The 18,866-nt window shown below is 37.5% G+C and overlaps 1 protein-coding gene across 4 annotated transcripts in view; it reads left to right on the top strand.

The window, feature by feature from the left end:
- Positions 1 to 18,866, top strand: part of LOC139695049 (KH homology domain-containing protein 4-like) — a 102,608-nt gene that overhangs the window by 78,603 nt on the left and 5,139 nt on the right. For all 4 annotated transcript variants that reach the window (XM_071593650.1, XM_071593651.1, XM_071593649.1 and 1 more), the window contains 2 exons: positions 5,885 to 6,123; positions 17,123 to 17,194. In XM_071593650.1, coding sequence (XP_071449751.1) covers positions 5,885 to 6,123; positions 17,123 to 17,194 — 311 coding nt within the window. The remainder of the gene's footprint in view (positions 1 to 5,884; positions 6,124 to 17,122; positions 17,195 to 18,866) is intronic.

Below are 18,866 nucleotides of genomic sequence, written 5' to 3'. Positions count from 1 at the left end.
GTAAAAAAATGAAAGTGAGTAAGGTGTATCCCTGTGCAAACAATTGCAAATGGACAGTTGTGCCCTCCAGCTTAAAATTTGGAATTAATTTTAGGAGTTCCATCATTGCACATATGTTGACCATAACTCATAATATTGAGTGGTCACTTGGTTTGCAATTTTTAGATGAATTACCAATTTAGTTGGCATGTAAGTCATAAGAGGATAAACTTCACCTTGGGCAGTAATGATAATATCAAGATTCTCATTCTATAACATACTGTTTTTATCATACTTCTACTGTATTCTCACGTTCATAGAATTAAAATTCTATTATTCTTTTGAGTTTGGTTGTAAATCTTCATACATCTTGTATATTCGGCCTCAATATGCTATCTCAATACCAAGGGTTAGTGCTTAGGAAAGAAAATTAAGGATTGGTACAGAGGGAGATAGATAGATTTAATCGCCAGAGAACTACATAATTGTATGGGCTTCGTTAAGATTCAATTACATTTATAGGTGCATTAACATTATGCAATAGGTAAAAATTGTACACGCCAACATATTTAGTAACCATTGTAGGTACTTTGCATATGACTCATGAATATTTTTTGGGACCTCAGAATATCTTACCAGAGCCAACCCCTGTCTTAGCAGAATGTTAGCCTTAAGCAGCGCCCACTGCACTTTCATCTGGGGACTGAAGAACGCATGGTGGCACACCAATACTTATCCCGTACCCCACGTGTATGGATTCTTAATCATTGGCACCAGCCTTCTTGTCACCAACACCCGCCCGCTGTTAATCTACACCCCCACCCATCCCACGAATATGCACCCTCCACTCATTCTCCCCCCGTCCCCCTCCTCTCAAATGGATTCACACGAGCATGGGAAATCATCCCCTTCCGTGCTGCATGCAATTTTCCATAGATCATAGAGAATATGTTTAGGATGACTGTTGATGAAGAATAAAGAGGAGGAAGCCACAAGGGACTTTTGAATCAATCTGTGAGTGCTCCAGTGGGAGGGGTATGTGGTGTCTTAATGTACATTTGATGAGAAGTCTCCTCACCTTAACGTGACCCCGAATACCATGACAGCAAATTGTGGAAGATTTGATTTTAACTCAAGATGTTTCCTTCATTTGATGCAGGCATGGTCATTAACATCAAAGTGGTCATTGATTTGAATTGAGTTTTTCTTTCTCTGATAGCACTTTGGCATCATCTCCCTGAACGCATGTGTTTTCTAAGCACTTGGTGGTAGAAAGAGAGACGGGTGGAAGATGGGCGAGGGAGGATAAGCGCAAGAGATGTCAATAGGTTCTCTGCGTATCCCCCCCATCGTCTCATTTGTCTGTGTGTGTACACTTGCGTGTGTGCGAGTAAGTTGCTTGGGGGTGGAGTTGTACCACGACCAAAAGCACTCGCTGAGGATGACCACATTCAACATTGGTGACATTTTTGGTTTTCCAGCTCGTCTCCACGCTGGGTCACTGCTTCCGGAAGATTCCGCTCTCGCTAGGGGAGAAGTACATGGCATTCTTCTTTGTTAAATAGATGTGAAACCACAAAACCCCACCCTCTTTGTCACAGCTTTGTCCTCCCCAATCCACCCTCTGTGTGTGTGTGTGTGTGTGCCCACGCACGCTCTCAATGTGACCATTTATTTGCCTCACCTTGTTTCTTCTTGTTGCTACAAGTGGGCCCCTTTCTCGTGTGACAGCGTGCGCCGGGGGGGGTCGGTGCGCCACGAGTGAAGGATTGGGATGCTGCACCCAGACGGCCACGTAGCACCAGACATGAGCCATTCTATTACTTTACATTATAATTCTTACTCTAATGAATATCATATAAAAACAACTGTCACTCCCAGGATCACACAATCAGCATAAAGTGGGTGCTCACGTCACAAGTCAGAGCGCAGCCTGAATGGTGATGACCGCAGGGAGGGCAGTATTGAGGGAAATTAGGATTAATGATGAGCAGTCATTGAATTGGGAAGACTGTCTTCCACTGTAAACAAATGATCTGCACACTTGCACATGACTTCATTACAGATTGCAACTCTGCTAGTATACCCTTCTTACTATATCTGGAAGTCTCCTCTCTGTAGTAAAGAGCTGTAAATCTGATGTAACCAAATTTATGATTATCTTAGGTCCCTTGAAGGAAATATTTAAGTTTTTTAAATATGGCACTTCTCCACTCAGAATTTTGACTCGATGGTTATGATAACATCATGAAATAGCATTATAAGATCATTTTAGAACAATGTAGCTTCTCAGTAGCCATGTCTGGTGATATTTCATCTGGAAAAGCAGGGATATGTGTCATTATCACAGGAAGCTCAATTCTTATTTTAAGGAGGAAAACAGATTTACTATCCACCAAAAAAAAACTTACCCGTGACTTATTGCATTGGGTTCATTACCCAAAAATCAGTAAAGGATGAGTCTGATAATTGTCTCAAAAATGGATTACATATGTAAATGTAGTAAGGAGACCCTGTTTGTCCTCCTTTTATATAACTTTATGAGCTTCAAATGGGAGCAACTCTTGTTAGGTCAAGGTCGTTGTGCTTCATTTTTCAATGCAACTTGACCATGATCAAAGGTAGGGGTTCACCTGCAACACTTAGAAATCTGCTTTTCATTCTCTTTTGAGTTCTTCTCTCAGATATAACATCCCTTCTTATTACTATCAGTGTCATGTGATCCTCCTGAAATAATTATTTCATGTTATTAAGTCACAACTTCTAATCAATTGTTTTTGTGTTATATTTTGTGGAGTGGAAACCTGTCATTGTGTGTACATATAGGTGAGGGCTGTGTGATCATGCCACTGCAATATTTAATGATGAATTTAAACACACCTTACTGAAATTATTCCTTTTTAAATGAGTGCTAGACACTTTCTATCTCTATTCTGATCATATTGTCTCTTGTTTGCATGTCAAACACTTTAATAATACATGTTGTTTTATTTTGCTCACAATTTCAACTTTTAGGCAACCGAGACTCTTGCTTTACAGTTTTTTTTTACTCTTTTGTTCATTATGATGAATACTCTGTTGATGTGTATAGTTTAAGTAATATCAACTCCACCAAAATTTCCTTTGGTACAGAGGGTGATTTTTTGTCACTTGCTGCTACGTTGGCATTTGCCGTGACACAGAATTGTATTCGTTGAATGTGCTGTGTCTGCCACATGACATGCAAGTGCACAGTTCTGATGGATTCCTGACTTCAGGCATGTAAAGACTACGAGGGTGGTTGGTCAATGGTCAAACTTGGTGCTGGCGTTATAATTTGCTCAGTTCCTGGAATGATGTCTCCATTGGGAAAGCTTTACAGACACATCCAATGTTCGGGGTAATTGTTGTGGTTTTTTTCCAAGGAGTATTTTTTTCCATTACTAGCTGCGTTGTGTTTTCTGGATGTCTGTTCAGATATCCATTGGATTTTTTTGTGGTTTTCTGTTTTTTCAATGGCACCAATTCTCAGTGCAAAATGTTATGAACATTTGATGCTTGGTGCAATATGTATACTGATTTTTTTAAAAATCTGTTTGCTCTAGGAGATTGACTTTTGATGATGCATAGTAATCACTCGTAGTCCTTCTATATTTTTCCTTAAATTTTATGAATGACTTGAGTCTTGAATTTGTGTGTTATCCTTGGGGTTTGTCTCCAAACATGGCTTTTGCGTGGAAGGTTCCCACTAATGGCCGCGACCTCTCCTGCTTATGGTGTAGTGCTGTGTGATTGTCACAATATTTACCCAAACATAAGTAAATCTGAGTTCACAATTAATCATTTTCAATATTTATGAAGTGAATCATGCCATCATAAATATTGGCATACAAAGTCGGCATGTTTTCCATCCAAGGGGGTTGTTTTAATGAGTAAAGAACCAGTTAAGGTAAGAAACTCATCAAATTACTTTGTCTGTACACCATTGTAATTTTTTTAAGCATAGTATAGGGTCCTGTAATTGAAATTTGTTTTATAATATAAATATGTTTATAATAATAAAAGTTTTGCGATGTAATCACTGCAAGAACTTACACAGATATCTCTGCTTATCTTATGGGTCATAACCCCTGGATCAGTGATTGCTTTCATGTATCTTTGGGTTGATAGTTTCAGCACTATAATTAAAGTTTACAAAAAGAGAGGTGCCTGGCCGACAACTTACCATTGATCTCTCCTAATTAAATGCCAGAATGATTAGAGGCTCTCTTGACTTTAATGTTAATTATTTGACTATGAAGAACTTGCAAGCAGTCAAGGCTTTTTATATTGACTGGTAAACTACAAGGCCAATTGCAAACAGGGTGGAACTCAAGGCATAGAAAAAAATCAGGTTGGAATCCAACCTGATTTGGGTTGCGATCTAGGATTTAATGGGCGAGAACATTACCATACTACAGGCGTGGCCAGTGTGGAAGAACTTGAGAACACTTTAAGTACAATATATGATCCATTGGATAGGAGGTTAAACCATGTGACCCCCTTCATTTAGAATAGGGTAACACTGATGCCAGGTTTCTCTCCATCCTTCTTCTTCAATCCCCAAAAATCTATATTAATATTTTGAGGCAACTCTATTTTCCTGGAAATTGATACGACCCAATATAACAAATACCGCTCTATGAAGTTCGTAATAGTGCCTGAAAAATCTCTTTACGTGGTCCTATCATCCAAAATTAAGTCTGTTTTTCAATTAGACATTATAACATTCTTCTGCCATAATTTATTTCTCTACTCTGTAACCACGTATAATTAGGGGAGCCAAATATATTTTTGAAAACAGTAGTGAATAAAAATATGTCAAATTATATTTATAATTTGAATTTGATAATCAACAGTCAAATTTCATATGACATAAAGAAACAGTGTCAAGTCAACAGCCATAGATTGAATCAATGCCAAGAATAGCAACAGAACTTTGATTTGATCCCTTAATCACCATCTGTAGCAGACTGTCTTATGGCACAAGTCTGTTTGCAAACGTTAATATTGCGTGCTGTGGTTTTCTTCAATATTTGAGGAATTAGCTTTAAAAGTTGTTGGTCGTGCATTTTTGTCTTTTTGGGAATTCTAATTATATTCCTGGTACAACTATCAAACCTTCAGAATTGAGAGCATGTGACAAAATTGCCATGTTACATCAGCTAGTATTATTCCTAGATCCAGCTTCCTAAGTAATTTTGTTGCAGCCATAAGAATAACTTTGCCCCTTTAAATTTTTTCCTCTTTTAATCATTCTCTATTTTTTCTGCCTTGCCCATTTATGCCCCTTGAGTGGTTTATCATATTTTCTGGCTATAGTCTCTATAATTTTTCTTTTAACAGCTTCCAAATTATTTTTTTATGCTTACCCTATGGTTGGTATATTGTGTTTATAAAATTAGGCAAAATGGTTGTAGTGGGTATTTTAATCAGAGAATTCGTGTCGGATGGAAATGTCTTATTTTTCCCCTTGAAGGATGAATATTGACTCGTAAGGAAATTACTCACTGCCCATAAAGCATAAGTGTGCCATAATTTTTTGGTATTTGTGGAAGCATGGCGTTGCAAAGATTTTTTTAGATTAATTTTTGGTCAGCTTCTGATGGACTGCTGTTGAAGTAATGCCCTTAAGTGCTGCGCATGGGCCGTAGCCTTTCATTTCTCTCTCACTTAACAGTTTCTCCGCCTAGCCGAGGGTGCTAATTCAATGTGATTCCACTTAGTTTTCGGCCGTTGAATTTGAAGAAATAAAATTGGAAACCTCGATAACCTTGTGTTTGGGTGAATGTGGTGACTCTTTCGTGGCCTCCTTTTGGTCCCTTTGCTACTCCTACTCCTCCCCGCAACCCCCCTTTGTATCTAACAGCGAATTGTTTGTGCGCAGTCTGCAGGAAATGATGGTTGGGTCGGCTGGTGGCCCTCCCACCTCCACGTTAGCCCCTCCCCCCCTCGGGAGTGGCGGCCACCAACTCCACCACCAACAGCTGCAGCACCACCAGCAGCACCAACAGCACCAGCAGCAGCACCAACAGCAGCAACCCCAACAGCAACACCTTCAGCAACACCAGCAACAAGATAGAGACAAGCAGCTCATGCCTCCACCCCCCCCACCTCTGCCTTCAGGTTTGTAACTGCTCCCCACAACTCCTCCCATTTTGTCCCCAAATTCAATCACGCCCCCGTCTTTTGCGTGGCCACCCCTGTCCGATTTCTCCTCCCCCCCAACCCCCTGGCCACTGTTGAGTGCAACGCAAGGGATCGACCCCCAATCCTCCCCCTTCTCCCCTGAGAAATAGTAGCCCTGGGTTTTTTGTGCTCCCTTCATCAATCCACATGCAAGTGAAAAACAAGCGTGGGCCCCTCACTCAATGTCCTTGCATCATTAGAAGTTGGCACTTCTGACTCCTCGAATGGAGGGATACCAGTTTGGACTCGGTTTTCTCAGCCATGTCATGAATCAAACTCGTGCATTGTAAAGTCTTCTGCCATTATATGCTTTAATGAACAAATTCTTTCCATGAGTGTCATCCAGGAAGATGGAAAAAAATTGTTATAATGCCCTTTGAAACAATCTTTACGGAAACATCTTTAAAAATATTTATGAAGAAACTATGTCAATGCATTAAATGAGGTAAGATATAGGATGCCAGGATGAAAAATACATGAGACCCCTCCCATCATCTCCTATGTAACCCATGGGCTCTTTCCAATTTAAGCTTCTGAAAAAATGTGAATGAGAATATACGTGCATATATTATTTAATGCATGATTAGATTGTAATTAGTTCCCGAGTTATGTGATTATCAGGCAAATGCAGTTTGAGGAAATATATTGATGGAAAAGCAGAAATAATTTGCTGCCTCACGTGAGCAAGGAATCAATGAGCGTTCTAACTGAGACACTTGGAGCTTTGAATTTATGAAAACTTTTGTTTTGGTGTGGTGCCAAGACATACGAAATAGCAAGCATTTTATGAGTTAGTATATTGGAATAAAAAGTTATATGTTTCAGTGGTAGTCCTTTTATTTACCAAAAATAAAAATTACCAATCACACTTGGGATTAAATTTTGGATTAAAATGTTAATAAATTTATTAATCCCTGTAGTAGCTGGAAAAGTAGAATCTTCATAGTCACAGTATTTAAGTGAGGGGACCGACAGCCGAGGTCATTTGTACCATTAGGGATGAATTGGAAGGGTGGAGAGGAACCCGGCATCGGCATTAGCCTACTCTTATCGAAAGGTGGCAAGGGGTCCGCAGTTTAATGTCCCATTCGACTGATGGTATACTCACTCAAAGTGCTCCCTACAACGTACTTCAAGTAGGGACCAGGATACCACTGAAAAGTGTCTGCCTTCTGCAGGATTAAAACCCAGGCCCTCTCGGTGGGGAGCCAGTGCATTAGCCTCCGCACCATCCCCATTTCCCCAGAACTTTCATGAGGTGATTATTTCCTTATTCCAATTGCTTGAATAGTTTATTAATGGCATCTACTCATTTGCAATTTTTTAATTGCATTATTGTGGAACTGATCCATATAATCTACTGTATTGGGGGTAATGAGTTCTAAGTGTTCTCTCTTGTGTAGTAAAAGTAAAAACTTGGCAATAGCCAAGATAATTTTGAGGTAATCCACTTGTCCACTTCACTTTGACAATATGCTTTTGGACAACCAGGGGGCTTAGCTCTTGGAGGTGGATCAGAGTGGGGTAAACAAAGGATATGTGTTAAGTTTTGAGCAGCTCTTCAATTATCTGAAGTTATCAGCATGTCCTCTGCATTCTGGTCGTTGGAGCATGTGCAAAACTTGGGTCATGGCATTTAGAAATTCCACATTCATTTTTCCCAGAGCCAGGAAACCATAAATTAAATGTGGTTGCATGCAACTATTTTGTTGATCATTGCCATTTTTTTACCAGCTTGAAAGGGAAAACATTCAATACTTATACTATTACCTGTATTTATACAGTCTCAATCAGTATTATGTAGTCTCTTCTTAATTGTAATATCTTGTTTTTTTTAATCAGATTGGTCATTTTTCATTTTTTTGTGCCAAAGGCGAGAACCCTTGCACCACATTTAGTATCAATTCTTTGTGCAATTGCTTCCCTATTCATACCAGTAAGAAAAAATGAACTTTTAAGAAATTAGTATGTGATTTGCCATAACCAATTAAATGAACACAGTCCTGAGACTACATTAAAGGATTCAGGTTCTATTTTAGGTATGTACTGCACTGTTAACTCACTTGCTTCATTTAAGAATTACATTCTGTGAACAAAAAAGATTAAAACTGGTTGAAAACAAGTCAATATTTGCAATTTTACTTAGTCTTGTTAGCCTTCTGTATTGAGATATGTGTTGAAGATGAGTTCAGTTAAAGTTTAGGTTAGTTGTGGGTCAGGTATGAATTTTAAGATATATATCTGTCGAAAAATCACTTTTCTAGACCAGGAATTGAACCTGGGTCATTCAATTTACATCCAATCATCACGGTGCCTTCACACTAGATTCCAACTGATTCAAACAGAAAAGATTTGATGATGAATCGCCGGCCATATTGTCACCAAAAAGGTCATTGTGGTCATGCACTGCACACAGTCCCTGAGGTTCAAGTTGCAAGGAAACCAGGTCCAAGGCATGGTCTAGGCAAATAATGTTTCCTTTCAAATTTCATGCAATTACATTCATATCAGCAGCTGCCATCATTTAAGTTACTTTTACAGCTTTTTGAACATTGTTCGTTTTATTAAGACTAAGGCTGGATAGTTGAAAATTTTGTGATCAATTATTCGATCACTTACCAACTAAAAATAGTTCTCTTGCTTCATAAAACGAACTTTTAAACTAATAAAAGACACGCATGATGCATGCGTAACTCCAAGTAGATTATGTTAAACTGGTTAACATTTTGTAGAGTTGAGAGAACTTAGCGTATGATTTGCAATCAACGGAATTTACATCTTGAAAAGGAGTAGTAGTAGTATTTAGGGGAGGTGACCGGCAGCTGAGGTCATTTGCGCCATAGGGGATGGACAGGAAAGGGTGGAGAGAAACCCAGCGTCGGCATTAGCCTACTCTTTACGAAAGGCGCCAAGGGGTTTGCAGCTTAACGTCCCATCCGACGGACGGTGTACTCACTCAAAGTGCCCTCCACAAAGCACCTCAAGTAGGGATCGAGATACCTCTGAAAATAATTCAACACCGCAGGGATTTGAACCCGGGCGCTCTGGGTGGGAAGCCAGTAAGATAGCCACCACGGCATCCCGATCCCCTCTTGAAAAGGATTACGAGGGCAAGGATTGGCTCTTAAGAAGTTCACTTCAGAATGTTCTCTTCATTGGCTCTTTTGACCACCTTAAAACCATGATGAAACTTTTAGATTAGTGAATCAAATTATTTAGATGGCATTCATGAAAGACTTGTCCGCGGTCTTGTAGCAGAATTATGCATGACATATTTTTCATTTTAAACTGTCAAACATTGTTCTAAACTGTCAAACATTGTTCTAAACTGTCAAATGCCAACAGTTTGCTGGAAGGACTTGCTCCCCTCATACCTGTGCATCCCAATATCCCCTCCTGAAATATTCCCCAACTTTTTCACATGATTTCTCCCACAGCTATTTGAGTTGGAATTTTGGTTAAGGCTTGGTGATTAACTAATTGCTTATCAGGTGTGCTGCAGGAGGTCATTGTTTTTGCCGCTTTGAAGGTTAGTGTACAGCTCATTTCATCTATTTATATGTATGCGAGTGCATTGGATCTCTGTTGAGCAGGGTTGGGCAAAACGTCATGACAAGAAGCCTTCTTATTTTAAGGGGGGAAGTTGCCAGTGCTCCAAAATTAATCCGACCATGCAGTTATGACTCGAGGGATGAATTGTGAGCATGGAGTTGATTTGTAAAGTATGTTTAGTGCATATTATTATATTCATATTGATTTTGAAATGAAGTAATTGGTACAAATGTAGTTTTTCAAAAGTATCAACCTTTAAGATCTTTCTCCTGCCTCAAACAGCTTGACACTAAGATGAAATTTTTCTGTAAAATAAAATATGGACAAAACATTGGGAACCTGAGTTATAGTGGTCGATCAAACTGGTAACATTAGTGAAAGTCAGAGAGTCAAATACTTTGAAGCATTTTATTCGAGAGAAGTCCGCTAGTTTTTTGGGTTTTGTGTTTATGAGGTCCACCCCAATGTGAAAGTCAGTACAAATATAAATGCTTGCGTATAAAAAAATGTTTACACTGAATGTGGTTTTTCTCAAACCACTCAACAGGGATTCATAGCAATTCACTGCCTCTTGTTTTTTACTCTTATCTTCCTCTCTTGTGTGCTTGCATTTGGTTGTGGATGGTTTGATGATATCACAATTTTTTTCTCTCGTCCGCACTTGTCATCATATGTGTACGGTGAAGCCTCACGGTATTGAATCTCTCTGTATTGAGAAAATCCCATCATAGTGAACTTGTGTAATATCCAAGGATATGCTCCAGGATGACATGTTAATTGTACTTTCAAATATTTCTAATGAATTCATTTGTAATGATTTGTATGCTACTAAAATGTTGCAAAGTGAATTTTCTAACAATAGCCAATGATGGATTAATTTTAGTAGTTAAGCCTTGGTTTCCATTAGTTCTTGTGCAAAATACATTAATTGTTCAAGCCCTTTCCATGTTGCCAAATGAAGGTTTGGCTGTGCATATGTGTCCCAAGTGTGTGGATTCAGTCTATCATCGCAAGAGAATGAGTGTGTGAGTTGTGAAGCATAAATGTTGCATTCGTTCCTCCGCACCCACGCGCCCATCTCTCTCTTTCCCTTTCAATGTTTCTGCCCACCTCCTCCACCAATACTGAATATCATTCTCATCATATGTTCATTTATTTTTTTTTATTTCAGACTCCTAGTGAATTTTATTTCCCCTCCGTCCCTCTTTAACATTCCTTCTAATTTTTTGTCTTCAGAATCTCTATTTCTGCTTTGATAGGTGTAATTTGTAGTTTTGCATCAATTAAGTGCTCTCATGTTCGATACTTTAAAAAAAAAAAAAAAAAAACAGATATCATTTCTTGCTAACTGTGCTTTATGCTATTCTCATGATGGTTCCATTTCAAGACTATTTCTCAATTGCCTCATCCTCTTGTGTGCCGTTTCTGAGTTTAGATGAGGGAGGACAGGATATGTCAGAAGGGTGTTTGTTTGTGACTGATGATGTGCATTTGGTAGAAGCCTTGTTGGTGGTGGATATTTTTTCCCAATTAGGCTGAAATGAATTCCTGGGGAGTCTTGGTATTCTAATTGCTGTGTTTGTTTGCATTGCCTGCCTGAACTTAAAAGATATTCCTGGAATGGCACCATTACCGAATTTTATTTAGGAATTGGTCATTTTATAATGTTCACATTGATTAATTTCACATTGATTTCATTTGATAGCATTTGGGATGTGTTATCATTGCTATTAAATGGTATGTGAAGTCCATATTTGATGGGACTGTTGGTGTGTGTTATTAAATGGTACTTTAAGGATGTTTGCAGGTTTTCAAGTCTCTCATCAATCAGTTTTGTTTACTTGATTTTTCACTTGTTTCTTATTTTTATTGTTTAGGACATGTGTTGGGCTTAACATATTCATTTTTATATGCCTCATATAATGTTCTTTCATTTACTTTCATAGCTGGTATTTAATGCTGTAAAAATATTGGTTCAGTGGTGAATGTAATATACTGCCCACTCCAAGTTCCTTCAGAATACTTAGATGAAAATATTTGGCTTTCAATGATGACTCATTGGTTTCATTTTTTTTTCTCCAAGAATGAGTTGCAGAATAGTGTGGTTCAGGTGTAATGTACATTTTCATTTTTCTCATGCCAAACTTAATTTCTCATCTTTCTGAATGTTCCCTTTTGCAGAGGGTGGGAGGATTTAAGTCAAATCTTCAGTTGTCGCTCCTGTGAATTTATGATCCATTGCGCAGTCCAATGCATAGGCCCCAGTTGTCATTTGGAAATAGATTCTGGTGCAAACGTTAGTCGATGTAAAGAAACATTCCCCATCCAGCAATGCACTGTTAATGATACTCCTATACACCCTCCTACCCTGAGGAGTCCTCTCTGGCTTGCAGGTTGGGTGGGATGCTCACTCTCTCTGAGCAGAGGCCAAGATGTATGTATCTCCCATTATAAGCTTTGATCGTTTTTGAAGAAACGCAACCTCATTAATCCTTAATGGTGCTCCGGTAAATAGCCTTGGTGGGACTGTAGCGTGAAGTGCTAAGGGTTGTGCCAAGAGTCCTCTCAGATGTCTTTGATTGTGTTGCCTGTTCATGCATTTCTGTGGTTTCTCATCTCTCATTTGGGTAGATCTCCCCACCCAAAGATTTGCATACAATTTTTGAGATTGATTTCTTTCTGCTTTACTTTTGCTAAAAAATAATAACTCAACTTATACTATATATGCATATATATACACACACATAAAATATAAATATATAGAAATATATGTGTATATGTATATATATATATATATATATATATATATATATATATATATATATATATATATATATATATATATATATATATATATATATATATATATATATATATATATATAATATAATTTAATTATATATATATATATATGTATATTTTATGTGTGTGTGTTTAAAATACACATTTATGTATGTATGTTGTATATGTATATATATGTGTATATATATGTATGCATACATATGTATAACTTTTTTTGTTGCATTTGGATAATCCTCTTTAGTTTCTTCTGCTGTTGTTGGGACAAAGATCAAAGCAACATCATCTCTTATTTATGTTCAGCTTGTGTGTGCTTACTTCTGTGTGTCTCGGTTAAAGTCATAATGTATGTGTATGAATGATTGTTTCGTTTAATATGTGTATATGTGCATATAATTCGTCTATTGTTTTATTTTTCCTGTTATAACGATCAATTTATTCAGATTTTCCTTTTAGTGCACTTCTGCTTAGTGAGCTCAAATCCTGTGATAGTGGTCTCTTTCTTCCATTGACGTGAATACTTGCTACTTGTGCTCATAGCGCATTGAAGCAATTCTTTTTAAACTTTGCAGGATACAGGACAATACTTCTTAGCTAACCAAAAATGTATGCATACATTTATTTCCTGGGTAACCTTACTGAAAAGTACCACATTACATCTAAAGCATGGTGAGATGATAAAATATGCATATCTTATGAACATTTTGAGTTGCCAGCTGTTGTACTCATTCATGATCACCCAACATTATTTTCACGCTTCTCTTTTTTATATTTCTTCTCACTTTAGAGCAACTCTGGATGCATCATTTAGGATCTATCATAGTTATTTAATTTGATAGTATTGAATGGTTTATCAACTTATGTTCAGCACCCATTACTAATTCAGGAGGATCTTTTTCTTTGTCTCCATATTCATCAAATGAATTAATGAATCTCATGCCACTATTCTTTCAGGTGTTTGGCTTTTTATCTAGACCATATATCAATGTCATATTCATGAATTTTTCATCAGCTGTAGTGTGAGAAGATTGTGGGGAGATTAACTTTGGATAAAAAGTATTTGTAGCATGAAGACGGAGCATTTTCTGTCCTTCATTTGAGCCTTTGAATATACATTGTGCAACTGACTCCGAATGAGAGATGCTGGATGCGCTTCAATCTGACAGATTTTCTACTTAGTAAATGTCTTTTTGTTTAATTAAATTTTTTTTATTTGGTACATGTGTGATATCTGAGAAGTAGAATAGATTTAAATTAAACACACGCGTAAGCCAACTTATTGTTTATAATTTGCCATTAAATTTTCCTGCAGTTATGGGTAAGTAGTCATTCACTTTCATGGCAGGGAGCCTTCAACCATACGTACATTACTTTGTCGTCATAGGTAATCTACCTATCAAAGGTAGGTTTGGGTAATCCTTGGCAATTATTTCATAGTATGATGTATCACATGAACTCCCTCTTGTTTGTCCAGTCAAATTGCCTGTAATTCTCCATCTCCTGCCTGCCGACCGTCTCTCCACATCTCCTTCACCCACCTTCTCTCACTCAGCCCTCTCCTCTCTTTCCCATGATGTCAAACACTTCTCCATTAGTCTTTCCAATACATTTAGTCCATTCTTCTCCTTGCTCATGTTCAAAAAATATTTTAAATCATAAGAGCAAATAAAATTACATGGAAAAAACTATTTTCTTACAACATTGCCATCCTGTTCCCTAGTTATCAAGAGATAACTTGGAATCACTATAATTACTATTTAAGCAACGTAACCATTAATCCTACTTACACACACTATAATATGTTGCGTTGTTTACAATCAGGTGAGATCACCTCTCAGCCCCAGTGGATACTTGTATTTTCATTTCAGTTTGTAGACGTATTAGTCTTTGTCATATTTAATGCTGCTAACTTTGGCAGGATGGCAAAATGTATTCCATTGGATTCTAAATATTTCATTTCTCATGCAGACGATTTTCCAACTCTTGAAAAACATAATAATATAGAAAAAACTAATTAATAGTTTATATAGCATCTTTAGTTGCAAAGTTTACAGCATTCATCATGAGAGAACCTTGCACAAATTTACTATGCTTATCACTAGTTTGCTTCAATTGAAAATATTATATTGTTTTTTTTTTATTCTGCTAATATCATCTTCTAGATGTATGAATCTTATCTGTTAAATATAAAAGTGATTTGTTTATGCGTTTATGTCCAACAAGGCACATCAAAATTATTAGTTAAGCAATGTGTGGCCTGCCATGTGTAGAAAGAATTGTACCTCTTATTCACTTATTTAAGCATAGCCAAAATGAGTTAAGAGGTTGTCTCAGAAAACAAGACGTCAGTAGTCTGCAGTTTCCAGCATCATGTCCACTTATTGCACTTCCCACTCAAACCAGCAGAAAATCTGTCAATTTCAAGCAATGTGACGTCCCTATTTGGTGGGCCCTTGTGTTTAATAGGCTGGATTAACTCGTGAATTAAATTTCCCGCATCAATTATTTTTTACACTTGGAATATGCTATGACTGCAATTGCCCCAGAGAAGTCCATTGGGGTGATGAAGTCCTCTATTTTGGGTCAATCTGATTCATTATGTCTCCAGGACATTTGCTTCCATTAATCTGAGGGAGATGCAGTTGCCCAAAGTTAAGAATGCTCCTTGAACAATTAGTTGAACAACCCTGATAAAGGTGTTCAGTTCAGTTCTCTGAGAGAGCATTTAAGGCACCTCTGTTTGCTATATTTTATTTATTTTTACATTTCCATGAAACTCGGCCACTCCCAAGAAATTGTGAGCAGTTGCAATGAATATCGAGTTATTGTGTTTAGAAGACCCGAATTTGAATGGATGGTAAATCTGCCGTGGAATTTGATTATAACTAACATCGATAATTAAGTTTGTTTTCCGATAAACGCTACTCCCTAATTCTTGCCCTAAAACATTCATTGATGCATTGTTTTGTCACTGCCATGATTTTGTGCTGGCAACCTAATGACATAGCAATATGCAATTAGTCAGATGTTTGTTTCTTTGGGTACTTAATCATGTGGGGAAGACATTTTGGGAATGTCTCCTCGCGTTAACACAGCGGTAGTCCAACAGTATTACCATCTTTACCCTGTGTCCTCCTAGGAGGATAACTTTTTGTCCGCGAAGGAAAAAAAGGCAACGTCTCCATTTCTTTTTGCTTACCGTTGTTTGTTGTTTGCTCAATATTCCCCTGCCAAAGAAAGGCGTAAGAAATCGCTGTTGCTCTGGAACTTATTTGAATAAGCCACTTGTGAAAGTAATTTTAAACTGTTTATCCTCAGATTAACCCAGATTTCCAAAGTAGTGGGGGTTTGTCATTAGCAAGACAATGCAGAGCCCGTATTCATCCCCTGTGCTCTAATCCCCTGCTCTTATTGCTTCGGAGTTGTTTATTCCTGGAGAAATCAGCTTAGGTTCAATATTACTATTCTTTAAATTATTTTAAGAGATGGACATTGGTGTTACTTTGCAAATATAATGCACCATTTCAAGAATCTCAAAAACACTGTCACTCTGATCTTTGTGGTTAGATTTATCCTTAGTTAGCACATGCGGTGACAGCTGTTTTACCCAACCTTGACTTTACACTCTTCATGGGTTCTTTATAAGCTTAACTTTTTCTCAAATCAGCTCATGACCCTTTGTTATGTACTAGCAATGAATTTCTTAGAATTTGAGATTCTCTTTAAATTTAAATGCAGTTACATCGGGTGGTGGTGAAGTACACTCACACTTGAATCCTTTTCAGAGAAACACAAGACACAAGCCCTGTTCATAATGACAAGGTTAAAAAAAATAAATGTTTGCAATATTTTCAAAATTAATTCACTCTTGTCTCAAACTATCTAATTGAGGTTATGAAACTAGTAATTGAAACTATGGTTAGTTACTTTTGAATGCACGGTGTGAAAATTATTTTTTAACTCTATTATTATGGGAATTATTAGAAATTTTTACCAAGTGATGCCAGATGTGATATCCTATATGAGACCTGTGTAAAGAGCAAGAAAAGTGGAGGGTTGTTAAATATTCATTTTAAAAGGTTATAGCATTGTCAGCATTGAGTCTTTTGTGCTAATGAAACAATTGGTTTTGTTCTTGTTTGCTTTATGTCTATGCTGCAATGCATAGATTTGTTTGGAAATTATGTTTCCCTATGGCACTACTATTTTCTGAGCACAGCTGCACTCGTGACAGTTTCGTGGAAACCAGACTAATTATATCTGTTGCGGAGAATACATTTATTTGTTTGGTCCTATGCAGGCTCTTTTAATGTAATTTCAGGGTTTTAAGTTTGTTTTTTCCTCTTTTGATACCAGCCCAAAAACAATACATCCTCACCGGGCATCTTAATAATTATATACATGTATATGTTTTTTCACATTTGCCTTCTTACTTAAAATGGTTGTGGAAGTATTTGGGGTCAAATGGAATCTAGAGATGGCATTACTCCAGTTGTATGCTTCCTTTGTATCTTGACACCAGTGAATTGTTTTCAGTTGCCGAGGCAGAGATGCATTTGTCTTGACTTTCTTGCGAATTTTACAGGTGAAAAGAGGCCAGCCGTGTCAAACGAACCTGATGTCAAGAGGCATAAGGGTGCCTTGAGCTCTGTGTCAGGTGAGTGAGTTACTGTCTCCATTGCCGTCATGGCCTGGTTCCTTCAAATATACAAACGACTCAATCCTTAGGCTGTGATATTCACCATATCTAATCTTTGAGCATGTAAAATCGAGTGGACGCCATGTCCTGAAGAGAAAAAATGCTTCGCTTGACTCAGAAATGCCAATTACATATAAAAATCTCCCGTTCAGTTCGTGAGTTCAATTCCCGCCTAGGTGGGTTTTCCTCCTCTCAAGGCTTGGGTGTTTGTAATTTTCTTCAATTTAATGTGAAAATGTTGATTGGAAGAAGGTACTATGAAGTCTCAAGTCTTGCCCCAATAAAAGTCGTTAAATAAATAAATAAAATACTTTGCTCGTACAGGGTGTGGAATTTATGTATCAGGATATGGAGACTGCTGTTCCTTTTACAGCTTCACTTAAGAAAATGGAAAAATCACCAGCTTTAGGGATTCTGAGGTGGTGTGGTGGAAGTGTCTCATAGATTTGAATTTGTCCTTCCCAATCATTGAAATTCTCTGCTGCCATGCCGCGAATATAATTACCAGATGTTGGAGAGTGGCGTCAGATGATAATTTTATACATTTTAGCGTGTTGTTGAAACTGTTCAACACTCTACTGGAAATTAATTGTGCAGCCAAAGGATTAATCCCAAAATATTGTATTGTTTGCGTTGACACTGCTCCTCAAGGTTAATTCAATTATAACCTTTCTGCATTTTTTTACTGCAATGTCTCTGTCCTGGGGTAGTAGTTTAACAAAAAAAAGGAACAAGTTCATTAGGCTTAATATGAACTCACTTGACTCCCGTACGTTCTGTGAAGAAAGGTGCGATTGCATTGTCCATATATGTATATCCAAAATAACAGGTGTATCAGTATGAAATGCAGATTTAAAAAAAATAGAAATTTGGAAGAATGATTAAAAAAAAAGCTTCATTCTAAGTATGCTTCGTTGCCAGTTTGACATTTTTCCCATCTTTTGGGCAATTTGTGGATACCACTCCTGTAAAAATCTTCCCCTTTTGCCGTGGACCATTTTTTCACATCTGTTTGGTGGTTTTCCGTGTTCCTTGACTGAAGTCACCTCTTTTGAAATGCCAAAACCATCGTTCACGCATATCCTGCAATGGAGCATGTTCACCGTGACCTTCTTGAAGTAATCGGTATGATTCAGCTGTAATTTTCTTCAAATGAAAACAAAAAATTAATGCTGTTTGCAAATGCTCTTTGTTTGGTATAAGTTTCGACATATTGACCTCGGCAACACACGACACTTTGCAAACAATTTGTCAATGTGTTACTCATGTGCATGTCTGACACTTGTTCGTGGGACAACAGAATGGCGCAAGCGCAAAATCTTTATATTACAAACTGTGTTGGTGCACCATCTGTTGTCTGAAATCCACATTTCATGCTTGTATTATGAGTGTTTGAAATTACATGAGCTTACCTCGGTACGCTTCATCTGTCTCAGAAGCATAATGCAACAAAATTGACAAAGTACGATTAATTGATTTTTTAATTACATCAACTTTGAAGTGGCTATTACTTTATGTACGTTTTCTTAAGTTAGTACTTTTACATTGATTGCTATTTGTCAGCCATGGGCAAAATTAATATATTCACTGCACAGGTAATCATCTACACTTCTTCTTCTGAAAAATTCTC

This window comes from Hetaerina americana, unplaced genomic scaffold (genome assembly GCF_022747635.1).
Source record: "Hetaerina americana unplaced genomic scaffold, ioHetAmer1.1.p SCAF_6, whole genome shotgun sequence".
Lineage (NCBI taxonomy): Eukaryota > Metazoa > Arthropoda > Insecta > Odonata > Calopterygidae > Hetaerina > Hetaerina americana.
The sequence above is the reverse complement of the archived record's forward strand: the minus strand, read 5'-3'. Positions and strand labels throughout refer to the sequence as shown.